Genomic DNA, 18,557 nt, shown 5'->3' on the forward strand with positions numbered 1-18,557 from the left:
TGCCACCACTTTTGAGGAATCTCGTAGTAGAAACGCAATTGAGAGAAATCAATGTGGTTTTCCTACTTATGTTTTTGTCCATCATAAGCCTCAACAGGCTGCTTCATTTGTATAACTTATCTGAGAATCCGACTGTGGAACTTTGATTCATTTGATATGTAACTACCCAGTTTTTACGCAACTGCGTTTCCGAGTACTCGGTAAACACTTGATTAAGTGAAACTGACCCAAGAAGCCTGAATCTTCAGGATGTTCTATTGTTCTGAACCCGTTGTGGCAAGTACAGGGGATAGACAAAATGATCGGGACAGGCAAAATTTCCACTTTTCAAAAAATGTCCAATTAGCTGTAACTTTTCGATAAGTGCATCAAATATTCTCAAATTTTCACTGTAAGTTGATCAACTAGTTCTATATTAGTGGACAAAATTTGGAAAAGATCGGGCTATTCTGCACGAAGTTATAAGCATTTTAGAAAAGGTAGAATTGTCCGATAGCCATCTTTGAGCTTTTATATCTCCGGATTCAATGAACCGAATGCAATGAAATTTTGTCCATTTATGGCCTACATAATGAGCTCTGAAAAACGTTTGACACAACTTGAAGTTATTAACGAGAGAAAAAGTTAAAGCGATTCCATTAATTTTATGATTTTTTTAGTAAATTGGTCTATTTTTAATAAGCATTCAATTACTTTTTCAATAAATTGCCGCCTATGTTGTTACTTTCTTTCAAAACATATCTGTATTCGAGAGAATCAAAGGGAATTTAAATGAACTATGATCAGCATCTTGAATTTTTGAACGATGTTGAAATTTAAGAAAATTGGGTGTTTTATTAGAAAAATAATCTAATCGTTATAATTTTCTTCCGTGTTAAGAATTTTTAGTTATGTCAAAAGTTTTTCGAAGCTCATTATATAAGTCACGAATGGTCAAAATTTCATTACATTCGGTTCATTAAATCTGGAGATATAACAGCTCAAAGTTGGCTATCGGATAATTCTACCTTTTTTTAGAATCTTTATAACTTCGTGCAGAATCGTTCGACCTTTTCCGAATTGTGTTCACTGATACACAAATAGTTGATCAACTTACAGTGAAAATTTGAGAATATTTGATGCACTTATCGAAAAGTTACAGCTATTTGAAATTTTTTTGAGAAGTGAAAATTTTGCCTGTCCCGATCATTTTGTCTATCCCCTGTAGCTTTAGGCTTACTTTACGCTCTAGGTATGTGTTTTTTACAGTGCCCTTTTCAGGGCACTGTTTTAACCCGTTGTGGTACGCTTTTGCGATTATGTCGACCCTATTCCCTTACCTTCCCTTTCCCTATCCCTTCCCTTTCCCTCAGGTAAATAATGAATAGGCTCGTATTCATGGCGATGGCACAAATTTCCCAAATAGAGGAGAACGTGCCTCTAGAGCTGACCTACTGATACCTGATATCTGGTAGCCCTAACGTTAGGGGAAACTGGAAGAACACCGCCCAAGACCGTCAAAGATGGGGCTACGCTTGGTGTTGTAGCAAAATTACACTGTAGCCAGAGTGGCGCCAAATACACAAAAACTGATCAGATTTAGAAGAATTTGGAAAAGGTAGGTTTGAATCATGTGTTTTTTTACATAACTTGTTGACGAGATGTACCTACGATAAAAATGGGATTGTACCTATCTACTTCTCATTGTTTCACGATAGATAAAAGCTAACCGTCTTGCTGCGTTCAAATTATCACAACTGGCTTCCTCTTATGTGCTTAAAATAAATATTTACAACAGTCCATGGATTGTGCGAGCCTAAAACTTAGAACCACAGTGTGAGTTGAATAAAAAAAAACAATAGCTATTTGCAAAGTCCCGTCGCCCTCAATTATTGCGTTCTAGTGGCCTGTGCAACGCCATCGGTTGCAGTGGAACTTGTTCGTGTGGCAGATCGACAAACATCGGTGGCACCTGTTGCGCCTGGCCGCCTCCCTGTAGGTGTTGCTGAGCTTGCTGATGGTGGTGGTGCGACGAACCTCTCCGTCTGTGAAATGCCCTATTGTATGTGGTATGGTTCCGGGTGAGGACCACCAGCGACGACGCCAGGGCAAGGGTAACCTGTGACTTTTGTTTACCTGGAAGACGTACAAAGACGGTACCGACGGCGGCAACGTTGTCCGCGGTTGGCTCCAACGCAACCGGAGCTATATCCTGCTGCAATTGTTGAGCCTGAGCCAGGTGTTTACTGCGGCTGCGTTTTCTATGACTGGCCGGAGTTTCACTGGGGCTATCTAAAGTTAAGTTTATCCTACCGAAAGGCCGTTTGGCCATGTGCAACATTTCGACCACATGACGTCTTCTAGCGCGTCGCATGTCGGCCGCTTGTTTGGCCTTCCACGCGAGGACACAAATCGCCAGGAACAAGAAGAAGCACGAAAAAAATACTGAGAAAAATACAAACAAATGTATGTGGAGCTGGTCCTGGCGGAAAAATACCAAACCGTAACTGGCCGTTGAACCGGCGCGAGCTCTTAGAGCTATGTAAAATTTGGTCTGACCCAATGCATGTATCGTATGGGGCAGTGTCACTACTAAACGATTCTTCAAACTAAACACTCGCAGCAGGGAATTACACTGATACAGTGTAACGTACGTTATTAGGTCCTTGGCAATTTTATCCTTGACAAAAAAGAATTTTTCCGTATCCATTCGACAGTTGGAATGGGATGTACCCAATCCAATCGGCATGGATGGGTCAATACTCATGTCGGATCCATTGCCATGAACGTTGAGTGGATACAGATTTAAAGTATCCACTGATGTAACATCAACTAAGTCATGCTGCCAAGAATACCGGTTGTCTAAGAAGATGTCATGATGGCCGGAACTGCCATTCGCGTGAACAACGAAGGATTCGTCGTTGGGGCTCATGTAAAAGTCTAATTCGCCTTGCGTTACGTCCACAATGAATCTAATATCGACATTCATGTAACGTGGTTGAATGACGAAGAATACTGTTTGGCCGGATTTAAGCGGCTGTGGTTTGATTTTGCACTCATCTGAAAATAAAAATATAGAAAACAGATTAGATGGGTAGGGGAGAATAACGTGCCATTTGGCGCAGCAGACAGTTACACAGGGAAGTGTCCAATTTGAATCATGATTGCCATTTGGATTTAATTTTGCATAATAGACATTTGGTATAAAAAAGGATGCATTTTGGTTGTGCCAAATTTTCATTAGACCAACAGCTAAATGAGGTAATACCAAATGTCTCGCTAACGCATTATTCTTACGCTACAAATGAACAGTAAAACTAAAATACACTTACCGATGGTTTTGGCATCGAAGCACATTCTGGAATCCACCGTGATGTGTTTGTAACACTGATGCCCATTGGACGGATGACCCGAGTAGGAATCCTTGCATTTTGTGCACTGCATCGACCAACAACTGTACGCCAAATTTTTCCCTTTCGCAGAGCAAGTGTTGTCGCTTTCGGTGTTGTTTCCACAGTTGCACTTCTCGCCGGTTACCGGGTCACACATATCTCCGTGCCCATGGCACTGACAAGGTCGACACGAATCGCTGGCAATGGTTGCACCCCGGAAGTATCCCGGAATGCAAGTGTCACAGCGATCTCCATCGGTGAAATTTTCACATCGCAAACATACTGCCTCCGACTGGGATCCTTCCGTTAGATGGTTGTTCAATTCGGCTCTGGTCATATTTTTTACGATCGGTTCCAGCTCTTTCGCGACACACAGGTCAGTGTGACCGTAGCAATATTCGCTACATGGAACGCATTCGCCGTTGTTCCGGGGATCCCGAACAAAGAATGGCATACATTTTTCGCACTGTGGCCCTAGGGTGTTGTTGTGGCAATGCAAGCAAGTGTCCAGCTGATCCGGCCCAGCACAATTGGAATGACCATTACATTGGCATTGAATACTACAGTTGGCACCAACATATCCGAAATCGCATTCGCATTTGTCCGGCTCGGTGCAAAGTCCTCGGACGCATCCCTGACGACATACTGGAATGCAAACTCCAGCATCGGATTTGTATCCGTCAGCACATTGGCATTCGTAGCCATGCGGTCGATCTACGCAACGTTCGGACTTTACATTGCAGCTGTGGTGACTATTGGCACATTCGTTCTCCGGAGGGCACTTGACATAATTCCAGCTGAATCGGTCGTTCCGATCGATGACGGTGATGTTGTTTTTGACACTGTAGATAACGTCACAGGTCGAGGCTGCCGGGTAATCTACCGGACTATCCAGGGACCCTTCGGTACAAACGCCATCGCCCTCAGTTCCGTTACGAGAACACCATCCACAATGGGCATGCCTTAGGCATGTTGCACACTGGGTAAACGCACCGCACGGTTCCGGACACTGTTCGATGTTTGAGGGGTCTAACACCAGGCCACAGATGCTACCGGCACAGTACAGAGGTTGATAACTGGGAGAAATACATTCGTTTAACTGGGTAGACCACCGACAATCCGAGTATCCTCCTTCCGACGATGGTTGACTTAGGCAAGCACTGCAGGATACGTAGGTGTGGCAGTTCGGAGGGCATGCAGCAGGTTTTTTGTTACTATCGGATTCGTTCCGAAACTGGCATTGAAAGTGCTTTCCGGTGAATATCCACGAACAGTTTGGCATTGTATGGCAACTCTCGCAATCTGATGCGGCACAGTTGAAGGCAGGACAGCTATCTAAATCTATGATGGACGTGTGGTTGAACTGGCATTTGTCGTCTGCCATACATTCGCTATCATACTGAAGACATTTACCGCGGACGCCACATTCCGGACACCACTGGCAGACAGGTTCGGTTTCAATGTGAGATGGAAACGATGCCAAACAAGTCGAGCAGGTATCAAACAAGGAACAGTTCCTTTTCGAAATCCACTCATCGTCGCAAGGTGCTCCGTTGTTGAACGACAATGTTCCATTCTGTGCATCACAGACATCCGAGTTTCCCACCGAGTAACAATGAGTTTTGGATCCTTCCATGGTTGTAATCGCGCAATAACTGCATCCCATGTATTGCCGACAGTGGTACTTCGAACTGCTCCAGAGATCACACAAGTCTTGCGGCATGATGATCTTCGTGACACGACTGTAGCTACTGCCATCCCAGCCTCCCACGGCGTAAAATGCGTCGTAATCTGGATCTTGGGTCATCGCTTGGGCGTAGGTTTGCCCGAAAGGGTTTCCAATCACCTCGATATCTGCACCAAGTCTCAGCCACCGATTACATTTGTAGACGTAAGCTATCATCGCATCTCCTGCACTTCCAGGGTGTGACCGGCCGCCAAACACCAACATATAGTTCTCCGTCGTCACAGCGGAATGTAGGTAACGCGTTTGAGGAACGTAATCGGTTGGTTTGCTAGCAAAAACTGGAAGTTCGGTCCATTTTAGGGTTTTGTAACTGAATGCGTAGAGCTTGTTGGACACTTTGGTCTTACCAGATGAAAAAACAATACCGCCGTATATATACAGAATCTGCTTGGTTGGATGGCAAACCGCGCTGTGACCAAATATTCCAATAGGTTTGGCTCCGGTGGTGAGAATTTTAGACCAGCTGTTGGAACCCAAGTCAAACATCCAGATGCGATTTTGCATGCCACCATCTACTGAAAATCCACCGATTATTAGAAGAACGTCTTTATCCGCTTCCTTTACAACCGTCATGCTGTGACCTGCCAGTGGCGGAGGTTTGGCTCCATTTTGAGTTACCATGCTCCAACGTTGCGTTTGAAGTCCGAACTGCCAAAAATCATCCAGCACCAGGTGGGATGACTGATTCCGGGACAACCCACCGTAAACATAGATTGCCTGCTTTGAAAAGATTATTTCTGCGGCGTGGAAGTATCTTCCCTGGGGCATTCGATCTTCTGGACTGGAATCGACGGTTACCTGCATCCATGTATTATTTTTGGTGTCAAATTGGCGGATGTCGTTCAGCGGACCATGGGATAATGAATATCCGCCGAACATCCATAGCGACCCGCGACGATCGGCGACCAGAGAATGACCAAACCGAGGCAGGGTTTTGCGCAAATGCTCGAAGCTATCGGAAATAAGGTATGAGTTGAACAGTTCTACGAACACAACATTTGAAGGTTTAATGGAGCGTGAGCAGTCGGGGCCTCCATAGCCAGTCGTGCAGACACAACGTCCATAGCCTGAATCGCATGTACCTTGTTTCCGGTCGGCATTGCAGTCCGATGGACATATTTTTAGTGAGCAACGAGGTCCGGCAAATCCCTTTGGGCATACACATTTATCCGCGTGGCAAACGTACGGACGCTTACACGTATTGATCGAACAGCTCATCACGTTGTAGATTGCTTTGAAGCCTTGCCCGTGACCTCCTTGTTTGTAGTGGATCGTTAGATGACCTGATCGAGCTTCCGTTATCCATGGGCTTTTATCTTCGCTGCAAAATACCGCCAATAGCTGTTTCTGCTGGGTGGCGCCCGTTAAATCCGGTAAACCGTCATATACATATACTGCATTCTGCCCACAAGTAACGTTCATGTCCTGCGGTTCAATTTCAAACTGGATAATAGCATTTTTCAATTCTACTCCGTGTTTCACGTACGGGCTGATAATCCATAAACATTCGCGTGCTTCCGTACCTCCCCGTATAGACCGATGGGATTGATAGGAACCAATTCCTTCAGTTCCAACGTTTGTTAACACTCCTCGGGGTTCGCACTGATAATAGCATTGGCCACCTCCTTTGGGATCACCGAAAAAGTTCCGGTTGCACATTTCACACTTAAGTCCTTCGGTATTGTCCTGACAGTAACATTCACCTGTTTGGGAATCGCAAATACCCAGCGCCTCATTTCCGTGTCCGTTACAATCGCATGGTTGGCATCCCAGCTCCGCAGTAGCATTCCCGAAACTTCCTGGACTGCAACGTTCGCAAAACTGTCCTTCCGTCCAGTTCATACACTTATCGCATTTTCCAACCCCTTGAACGCAGGTAGAATGATTGTTGCATTCGCAATTTTGACTGCAATCGATTCCGGTCCATCCGAGATCACACTGACATTTATAATCCGGACCACCGGAGCAGTATCCGTGCACACATGTTTCATAGCACGTTTGAATACAATTCCGAACTCCATCTCCCAGGTAACCTTTCCGACAACGGCAACTGTACGAACCGTGTGTATTGGAACACTCAGCCTGCTCATGACAATCGTGAAGTCCTAGTTCACATTCATCCACGTCCGGACATTGGGCGTAAGACCATCGCTCTTTTCCGGCAGTTGTGTTCAACGTAGCCTGGCAGCTGTACGACGATCGATTGAAATCTCCTTGCATGCAAACTCCTTCGATGGGATTATCCACGTCATAACACCACCCGCAGCTGAGCGAGCGTAGGCATTGGGTGCAATTCCGATGGCTGCTGCATGATTTGCATTGCTGAGCCGGTTGACCGGCGTGCTGACTTCCTGCGGTGGTAGGCGTAGGCATTGTTTGATCCAGCCATTCGCGACATAACCCAAACTGATATTCGCTTGTATAGACGGAAAAACTAAAGCATTGATTCGTGGCTTCACACCAAACGCAGCGTCCCCGCTCGTTCAAACATGTCGAACAATTGGTTCGCAGGTAGCAAGGGATCGGGCAGTGGTCTAAATCTTTGACCGCCGTCAGGGACCTTCCCTTTCGCGAACATCTAGCATCTTCGGCCCACCATTCGCAAAGTCCCGTCTGGATGCACTGCTCGCAGGAGATGTAGTTGGAACAGTTTGAACATTGGGCCGGTTGTACGGTAAGATAGCGCCAGTTTGATCCTCTCCGACAGGCGGAACTTTCATTCGCGAGACGGGAAATGCATTGCGAGGTTAGCTCACACCATCCGCACAGGGAGTCGGACAGACAATGCAAGCAATTCCCATAGGAACTACACGACCCATTAGAAAACGGTTCTAGGAATTCAAACGTGAAGGTTTTGGGGTTTTCTTGCCCGATGGCGCTGTGTTGGAGTCCCATTTTACTGATTTGCTGGTGATGGCTTTGAATGTTAACCGTGGTGCTCCGCTTGGCTTGAAAATCGACCATGACACGGAAGCGAGGTTCCAGACTCCTCCATTGGGCCATTTCGCAAACGTTTTGACCGGCTGTTATGTTCGCCGTGACAACGGGAATAACTTTTTTGCGGGAATTCGTGTTGCTCAGATCAGTTGAGGCCATGCGTAGAACAGCCTGTGAATAGCTTGCGCAAGCACGCAGGCGTTCTCCAGCTCCTTCCCAAACTACAGGAGGGCGAATGAAACCCAGCAATCTTGCCACAACCTGCCCATTGAAAGATTGTTCCGCATGTGTGGTAGTGGAGGGGACATTGAAATCTACCATGGTAGCGTTTACAACCATTACCGAATCGGGCATCGACCAGTCGACGGGGTCGAGATATTTTAGAAATGTGAGCCCTGGTCGAGTGTCCTTCTGAGTACATTGATCCGGAGACAAGACTTCCGTGCCTTTGGCGCCCCACCAGCCGGGATTCTGCGAAGGTGTATCTTCACCGCAAACACCGTAGTTGTCGTTATTGTGATGACATCTGGCATTTTGAACGCACCAAGTGCAGCGATCGAACCCCAACTTGTTGGAAACTGACTTGGAGCTTCCTTTGGCGGCTGATCCGTGAATCAAGCAGGAATGGCAATCGCCGAGGGCAGGACATATTCCGCGACATCTTGTGGTTTGTAAGTTGGTAGTACAGTTGGCGCCAATCGTTCGACCGTAACAAACGTTATCTGCTGAGCACCATCCGCATTCCGGATCCGAAAGACATTCCGTTACGGAAGTGTGCTTTGGACATGCAGCTTCTGGTTCAAAGTCTTCTTCATTATCGACAATCAAAAGTGGTGGCAGAGTGTACGCCAGCAGGTCTCCATTCACATTTCCATGGTATCCGCCCACCAGAAACAAAGTGTTCCCGTTTCTTAGCGCTGCTGCATGGGCAAATACACCTTGCTGCTTCGGATAACGTTCATGTCGACTCGTCCCTAGTACATCCTGATTCACCCAATTGTGGCAGCCCAAATGGTACAAGTACATTTGATTGTCGTAGCAGATCTCTTCCTTATTATGACGATGCGTATAGCCGCCGAATACGATAAGATAGTTTCCATTTATTGTGGTTGTATGGAATGCACGTTCCCGAGGAATGTAAGCATCCCGCAGAGGAGTGCGTGGATACATTATTTCAGCCCAGTGCAAATGCTCTAGATGAAACGAAAACATGCGATCCGAAAGCTTTGAAAATCGAGCCACTCCTGCCACCACTCCACCATATACTATCAACGATTTACTGTGTCTATGATAGGACGTCGTGTGTGCAACAATGCGAAGGTCCAATGTCTTTCCACCGCGCGGGATAACTTCCTCCCACTGCTCTTCAACCGGATTTGCCGATAGTTTTATTCGAAATAAACGGGACGAAAATTCGCCACTTTCTAAAGCACCTCCAAACACGTAGATGTAGCCATTGGCAAACGTTAACGTATGCCTCGTCAACGATGGCGGCTTAAAAGACGACATCTTCGCTCTCTCCGACCAGGTTCCGTTGTTATGGCTAATATTATACAGCCAAAAGTCGTGCGATAAACGCCCTCCGGCCAACTTTCCCCCAAAAATCACGAATCCATCTTCTACGGCACACGCCGCATGTCCATATCGTCCAGTTGGTCTGCTGCTATTTGCGTACATCCGTCCGAAAGGGCCCGTCCTATTATCGGCCAACGAATAAATAACATTGTTGAAAAAGTTCGGTCCACTGGATTCCTCCGAAAGCCACACTCCCATCGGAGATCGTCCGTCCAACGTGTCGAAATCTTCGCTGCTGATCCGCAGTCCCCATTCGTTTTCCCAGTGACTTTTCGAAAATCGGTAGATTTGCAGGCTGTCCAACACGTGGTTCAAATTGTATCCGCCAAATACGTAGAGTGAATCCGTTGGGCCGTAATATACGGCCGTATGAGTGGCTCGAGGTGTGAGGCCATTTTTCGAGTTGGAGAGCCAATGCCACTCGTTCGGGGGCGGATGGCTTTTTTGCAGGCTGCAGGACTGGCCGGAATATTCCTGCAAAACATGGTAATGTATACATATAAATTTGGTAATAATTATTTATTAAGAAGAGAATGGAAATTGTGCAACGCAAATGAGTTGTATATATAATATAAAAAAAAATGCTAGAAATTTGTGTTAGGGTATTGGTTCTCTTATTAAGCATGTGGCTCCCATTTTCATCCTACGAAAAACAAAGGATTGAAGCGCTGTTTGTTTAGTTTCATATTTTTTGTTAGAAGTGAGCACGCATGAAAACAAAAAGAACGGAAGCAATCGATGCCGTAATCGCTTGTTTTCGAATAGGTAAAATGAATATGGGAGCGTGAGATTACTGACCCTATTCATTTGTGATGTTTAATTTTGATGTGGTTAAAAAAAAAGACGACGCTGCTTTAGCCAATAGCTATTTTGAGGATGTTTGATATACTTACACTTGAACAAACACATTTCGCATTTGCGCATTTCCCTCTGCCTTCGTCTTGTCCACATTTATCGGGACATGCATCCTGACTGCAGTCCAGCCCGATCCAATTGTCTTCGCACACACACGAGTGATCGACGCACTTCCCGTGGTTTGTGCAATTGTTAGGACAATTTGTTACAGAAAACTCCGCCTTGAATCCTTCCAGTACGTAGTTGGTGTCGCTGTAGAGCAGTACGAGCATCTGAAATGTTTTAAAAAGCACTGTATTTATCACCATTATTTGTAAAATAATAATTTTATGTATCATTTACACTTCCAGATGCAGCCAATACTCGCTGTGGTTCTGTTTTCCCGCTGAAACTACCCAAAAGGGGAGACCGAAACGAATCGCCATCGTATATGAAGATGTAGTCGTATGAACACTCGGTTCCCATGCTGCGAAACGTTAGCGTAATGAACTGGCTATCATTATGCGCCCGGATCAACCATTCGCAGTGGGAATCTTGGGTGTAATTATAGCCGGATGGGCCATCGCTAATCTCACCATACGGTTCGGTGAATACTCGTCGGGATTTGTCACACGATTGGTGCTGTGAATTCTTTGTCAACGAGAGTGCAATCGTGACCAATGGTGAACTACAAAATAGCAGCAGGAACAGCATTTTCGGTGCGTTGAAATTATGTTTATATAACGCCGAAACCGGTGACGGTCTTATCCTACAGCGATGCTTGTTAGACGATGGCGGCGATGATTCCTCCACCGGTTCATCCATATCGCTCGTTCGTTCACTACACTGATGGGGGATTACTGCTCATGTCTTGCATGATAGATACAATACTGACTGCTGCTACCTGTTGGTGAAAATGTCATGAAAATTGAATGAGGAGACTATAATTACATATACGAGCTAGTTACTAATGATCTGATCAACGAAAGGGCAGGAAGTTATGGAAAAATAGTGTCGCTGGCCCATGAATGGGTTCAAGTGCAATTACCGTCCGGGTACCAAGCAGAGGTTCTCAAACCATTCATAAAGTGTAACATACTTTGGGCATGTGCATGTGTATTTCGGAGCGGGATATTTTTAGGAACGTCCATGAATCACGTCCCGCTAAAATTTCCTTTTTGCAAAATGTAACTTGAATCAGTTTCCCAATTATATAATTAAATCTTTCACATTGAGCTAGTTTTATACGCATATTACATATGGGTAACTCTCGCTGAGACCGTCCCACTATTTACACCATGTCTTCAAAAATGTTTAAGGTGGCGATTTTCTGAAAGTCCTACCCAAAAAAGTAAGGAAAATGCATTTGGCTAATCAAATTGGTGGACCCCCCGTTAGTTAGAGCCACAAGCATTTTGGCGGGCCCCTCGATTTTTGTCAATTGTTGGTTCATATAAACCGTTATAACTCGAAAGTTTCGCCAGAAACCACCTTAAAACTATAGGTCAGGGATTTTCAGCCCTTTTGGCTCGCGGTGCAATTTTGGGAAATGAATTTCTTCGCGGTGCACCTGTTCATTAGGGGTGATACACAAATTATGTCACGCAAAAATCGACCTTTTTCAACTCCCCCTCCCCCCTATGTCACACTTTTTGTATGGGACCTCAATATTTTTTGTAAGGGTCGTCACGTTGTGCAAGACCCCCCCCCCCTCCCCCCCTAAGGGCGTGACGTAGTTTGTGTACGACCCCTTATAGTCAAAGAATCCGATTTGGGGGTTCTTAAAAACGCGATCATATTTTCCAAAGTGTCTTCCCGGTGCAACGATATATGTTGAAATACTTTTTCATTGATATAATAACCGTCAACCCCCGTTACTTGAACGACTCCTCATGCAAACCAACCAGTTTTTAATTTGAACTTATAGTAACCCTAACGGCGGTTTGCTGTTTCGTTTTAATTCTGCGTTCTGTTTCACTCCATTTCATATTCTGCTCATGACGTAGGAATTATTTTCATTTTGAACGATGTGCAGTTTAGCGGGGATTAAATTAAAAAGTGTTCAGATTAGATGTGGTCTACGGGGGTAGACATTGGTTAGCTTTTTTGTAACTTGTTGGAGCTTACTACGAGTTAAACTGTTGATGAACCTAAGACAATTTTTTTTTCTGTTGTTGACGGTATTCTTGAAAATTTTCGGACAGCAATAATCTCCGGTGCATTCCGCACACGTTAAAAAGAACCTCGACGAATTCCTGCGTTTACCCTTGAATCATTTTAATGATTTTTCAACTATAACGAGATTCTCGGAAGATTCCTGACAAGATTATACAAAATCAATAAAAATTCAAAAACATCGACTTCGAAAAGCAATGAAAAATTGAGATAAATTCTTGAAAGCTGCTTGCGAGACCCTTTTCCAGGTTACACGAGAATTCATAGCAATACAGGTTGAATTTCTTTTGGTAAATCAAGGGTAATCAAAAATCTCCCTCAGCAAGAACCTTGGAAATTTATATAGCGATCATTCGAAACTTCGTTTTGCAGCGGACCACAAGGTATTTTCGAAAATTGTTCGTTAAAGTGATGGCAGGACTTTTGATATGTCTTGCGGTGCACTTGTCGAGACATTGCGGTGCACCAAGTGCACCGCGGTGCACGATCTGAAAACCGCTGCTATAGGTTGTTGAAAAGAGTGAAGGTAGGGCTACTATTTACAGTTATAAAAAAATGGGTCGGCCATATTGATTTTGGCCGCCATCTTGGATTTTTATACCAAAACTGTTTTTACACTATGTTTGCAACCACCGATTTTCAAAATTTTTGCGTCAATCGAAAGCGGGGACATTTTTACACAACATATCAAAAATTTAGAGATGTATCTTTTTCCTATCAAAAGTTATCTGCACTTTTGTGAATCATGCCACTTTTGCGCACTGGGCCAGGTGCCGATTGTTTACATAAATGCAGCGTTATTTCACAGTGTTTACGAACATTTATTCTAAATCTGAATCCACTAATGAAAAGTTGAAAGTTTCAGCTTTTCAAAACACCAAAAAAGTTTAAAAAGCAATGCCCGCATCGTTGAGAAACAGAAATGAGAACAAACCTCCGATTTGCCCTAATTTTGCTGCAGGTGCGTTTGTGTATACAAGCAGGCGCCAACTTTGATGTTGTTGCGTGTCATTGCCGGTGCGCATGGAAATGTATGGAGAAAACGTGTCATGATTTACAAAAGTGCAGATAACTTTTGATAGGAAAAAGATACATCTCTAAATTTTCGATATGTTGTGTAAAAATGTCCCAGCTTTCGATTGACGCAAAAAAATTGAAAATCGGTGGTTGCCAACATGGTGAAAAAAATGTTTTGGGAGATAAATTCAAGATGGCGGCCGAAATCAATATGGCCGACCAAACTTTTTATAACTGCAAAGAGTACCTCTATCTTTTCTCTTTCCAACACAACAACCTATAGTTTTTAGGTGGTTTCTGGCGAAACTTTCGAGTTATAACGGTTTAAATGAGCCAACAATTGACCAAAATCGAGGGATTCACCAAAATGCTTGTGGCTCTAACTAACGGGGGGGGGGTCCACCAATTTGATTAACCAAATGCATTTTCCTTACTTTTTTGGGGAGGACTTTCAGAAAATCGCCACCTTAAACATTTTTGAAGACATGGTGTAAATAGTGGGACGGTCTCAGCGAGAGTTACCCATATGCAATAGATAACTGCTCGAATTTGTACTGGCCTTCTTACTCTTGGTGTCGGCACCGCTCAAACGTCAAATTTACGATGAGAGTTAGCAGGCCAGCATAAATTCGTGCTGTGGACCATAGGCCATAGAATAAAACTAATATAATAACCTGAAGCCTCTAAACTAGGCCTTGGATATGAAATTCCTTCTCAAGCAGTTTACCAGACGTACACGGATGGGGTGGCATCCAAGAAGACGCTGTTGCAAACTGACCCGGAAGGTTACGGTGAAAGTGTGAAAATTTGTTTTCGTAGTAAGGTCTATGTATATGTAGTCAGTTAGCTTCTCGTCAAGATCAGCCATACAAGATGTGGATTTACCCATTGGTGCGGCAATAGGAAATTAGTCGGCTATTCCATTCCTAAGGCGTTCTTATGAGAGTGATTTTAAACATGACGTCACTACCACTACGTCAAAGCCGTAAGAATGAAAGAGACGACCTATAGTTTCTTATTGCTGCGCATATGGGTAATCCATATAGAGTCATACTCCATCTGCAGCAGCCGGTTCGTGATAAACCGTTGGAGGCGCATTAAAGTGTTTAAAAGGTGAAATGTTTCACTAAAGAACACTACATTACAATAATTTTTTTTTTTTGTTTTTGTTTTTTTTTTTTTTGAAGAGTGACCAGGTGGAGCTGCAGGACAGCTGATAGCAAAGCCTGGACCCTTTCCCAACTTTCCCCCTACTAGGACCAATACTCACGATGGACTAGACGATGTCGTCAACTTGAGCAAAGTGTGTAGTAATTAGCATTGGGTCGTAGTAGTTTTTTAAAATACTGTTTTTAACTTTTCCCATCGCACTAGTGTTTTGATCGAATGGAAGCTCCAAAGATGATTTGATAATTAAACAATATTTCAATAATCGAAAATCTCCAAGGTCACTGGACAACATTCAGAGATAAAAAAGGGTGTCTATGTCTATGTTAACGCCTTCAGAGTACTATTCTTAAGAAATATACAAAGAGCAAAAAGAAAAAAAAAAATGTGTCGTAGCTAATTTTTAAACATTTGATATTTCTGAAAATTATTCGAAGACAGCTACCAGAGCTAGCGTTTTTAGCCGATATGGGCAACTAGTTTTTCTGACAGCTTCCCCAAACAATATTCAGATAATATCCTCAATTATTTTATAATACATTCTGAAAATTATTTCAAGCTGATTACCAATAGTGTCAATAACCGATGTTAGTCATTGACAGCACCAGCATCATCCCCAAATAACTCTCATATTAGTGTTAGATAACACTTTTTGAGCTTCCATTCGATATTGTAAAGAAATTTGTCAAACCTTATTTGTCAAAATATAGTCAATAATGTATCAAATTGTGTTCCTAATTTCGCTAGTCGTCTTCTGCATATCTGTGATCATCTCAGTCCAAAGTAATATTATATCCAGCGTAACCCTTTACATTGTCAACCGTCCTAGGTCCTAACAAAATTCCTGCTTTTTTTGATCAGTGAAATAATACCGTCTAAGATATAAAAACAAAAAAGTTCAGTCAAATGATTTTTGTCAAAAATAAAAATGATAATGATTATTTGTCAACTTTTATTAATTCACAAAACCCATAAATATAAGAAATACAAATATAAACTCCTATAATCAACAGTTTTATCTTTACCTAATCAGTCCATAATTTTCTAATTGTAATGAATCTAATCTGTAAGGCTGTAAGTCAACTTATCCTAGCGTCCCCTGTCCTGTGTACTTTCGATTTCAAGTAATGAATGATGAGTGTAACGCAGAGGCCTCCCCTACCCACTTTTGCGTTACGTTAAATTAAACAATTATTGTTAAATTGGAGAAAATTCAATGAATACAAAGATTAGGTCTATGCAAGCTGAATTATAACTTGTCTTGAACTTGTGATAAATGCACAACGGATACTCCTTTGGTTCCCATTAGCACTTACGGCCGATTCCTTCACTTGCGCTCAACTCGTAAACCAGATATATCTAGCTCAAAGTCCAAGCGGTGGTGAATAAACTGGCACTAAAGTGCTAATGGGTTAAGCCCTCCCATCGCGTCAAGATTGAATATCCAGGGGGAGGGTAGAACACTACATTACAATAATCAAAATGAAATACCTTCACTTCAATACCGTCAACCCCTGCGAACTTGGCAAAGGAATAGGCCATATGAATTGGGTTCTTTAGGGGTATTCGGATTATTTCATAATCGGATTCTCCGCCCAAAAATTAGTCGGAATCCAAAATTTCACAATTTTTGGAGTCCGGGAACTATTTTTAAAATGCATTTAAAGTTTGTATGGAGGATTTTTTTTGTTCGGGTCGAATTGTCACTTTATCGATTGAACTGTCATTCTATCCACGAAAATTAAAACTGTTTTGTTAATTAAACCATCAAAACAAAGGTATTGGAATCTAATAAAATCACGTTATACTCAGAAAAATGAGCTCTTTCGATTAGGCTATAGAAAATAGCAATATTGTATTCACTAAAGAACCCAATTGCTACTATAATAATAAATTACAATTACAAAACTGAGTACATAAGAATAAATTACAAAATACTCTTTACTCAAATCTCTTTGAAGGTTCAGAGATATGCTCTATACGGTTTCACATAAATTTAGTAGAGTTTTTATTCAGCTTTATTCATGTTTTTTTTATTTTGACATTATTGATTGGGTATCGAAAATTTGGGAACCTCTGTAGAAAATAAACACTCACTTCTCTTGACTTCTGGCAGTAAATGCGAACAAATGAAAAAAATAGCAGAAAACCAATCTTACCTTTTTAACTAGTTTGTCGTTTAGATCTGCATTTTAATGTATTGATTACACAAGTAAACTAATAACATTCACTAAATATGCTCAGTTTCTGTTTCATTGCCCACGGATCCGTTTGTAAATTTTCATCTCCAACTCAAAGCTTTCTCGGAGGGGGTCGCGATGTCCGTCTCGCTGTTGCACCCTACTCAGATGCAAACTCTTTTTTCACCAGTATACTTGAATTTTCACTATCACATGCATGCACAAACGCAATTGCTCCACTTTTCACGCCAGAAACTTCAATGGAAAACCGATTTGATATGTTTTATTGCACAAAAATTCGCAAAAAACTGTCGTAAGAAGGAAATTTTTCTCCGACTTTTGTTCGTTGATGGGACTGATGGGAGTTTTCACGCACTGTCATCCTGAACACTGTTGCCATACAAATTTAGTAAATCACACTTCGAAACGTTTTTTGAAGACTGTGAATTCGCATCTGTAATCGGATTAGAACATGGATTGTAGATGACCAAATTAAATGCTAAGAGCAATGAACTAAAAACCTTATGAATTTACAGTCATAAAACAATGTTATCGTCGAAAAGACCGAAAATCATTACTTTCGTTACAGTGCAAATTGCTCGAACTGACAGAAGTAATTTAATCTGCTGGCACTGTTTAATTCAGAATCGAAATGAAATGTTGATAACCCACTGGGCAACTTTTGTTTATGTTGCGTTTTATGCTTTGTTGTTTTCGTTCCTTTCACGGGTGGGTGGCACATAAAGGGAGGTCCACTTGAAGGTAAAGGAAAAGCGCTTCAAGCATGAAAACAACCAAAGTGGATAAGCAATCAAGGTATGATCAACCCGTACACGCGTAAGGCAGTGGGAAAATGTGCGTTCTTTCTTCGGATGGAGGGGAAGTAAAGTCGTATGGGTTCCGTGATGAACTAACCCCGGGCTAATAAAGATAAAAAGGGGCAATATGTATGTACTACAAATATATTGCTGCCACCTACAATTAGGGAAGTGGAACCTTCTCGCCAGGGCTCCTATTTTGGGCACTTTTCTTAAATAACTCAGTCAATTTTGAATCAATTGACACATTTTCGGAACGCGATCAGATACGCATAGCATCTAACAGCAATTATGTAGTTCTAAACGTCTGTTTCAATTAACCCTTATGTGGCCGACAGGGTACCCGGGTACCCAGCGCCCATTTGAAAAGCACGGTATAGAAAAAAGCAAAAAGTTTGTCGGACACATAACAGTTAATGTACAGTCAGGTCTTTTTTTACGCGGTTTTCATTTACGCGGCCGCGTAAATGAAAACTCCATACAAAAAAAAAAATCATCGTCTTATTTTTGCATGATTCGTCGAGAAATGGAGAGACTTTTTTTACGCGGTTTTTCGAATTTTGAACTGAGTTTTTTTTACGCGGTACGTATCCCCCGCGTAAAAGAAAACCTGACTGTATTAACATTGATTAAGCACTAGAAGCACTAAACATTCCACATTAATGTAAAAATTGAACATCTTGAACATTTAATGGTTTTAACGGTTTTAGCAAAAAAATAAAAAATAAACGAGAAG

General features: G+C 42.6%; 1 protein-coding gene across 1 annotated transcript; it reads right to left on the reverse strand.

The window, feature by feature from the left end:
• Nucleotides 1-1,825: 1,825 nt before the first annotated feature.
• LOC109428262 (multiple epidermal growth factor-like domains protein 8) lies at nucleotides 1,826-17,778 on the reverse strand. Its single transcript, XM_062851593.1, has 5 exons — nucleotides 16,983-17,778; nucleotides 10,828-11,368; nucleotides 10,524-10,757; nucleotides 3,312-10,104; nucleotides 1,826-3,039 (listed from the first exon to the last, which is right to left on the reverse strand). The coding sequence occupies exons 2-5, from the start codon at nucleotides 11,287-11,289 to the stop codon at nucleotides 1,865-1,867; spliced, it is 8,664 nt and encodes a 2,887-aa protein (XP_062707577.1). The 5' UTR covers nucleotides 11,290-11,368; nucleotides 16,983-17,778; the 3' UTR covers nucleotides 1,826-1,864.
• Between the last annotated feature and the right edge of the window lie 779 nt (nucleotides 17,779-18,557).

Source organism: Aedes albopictus, chromosome 2 (assembly GCF_035046485.1).
Source record: "Aedes albopictus strain Foshan chromosome 2, AalbF5, whole genome shotgun sequence".
Taxonomy (NCBI): Eukaryota; Metazoa; Arthropoda; class Insecta; order Diptera; family Culicidae; genus Aedes; species Aedes albopictus.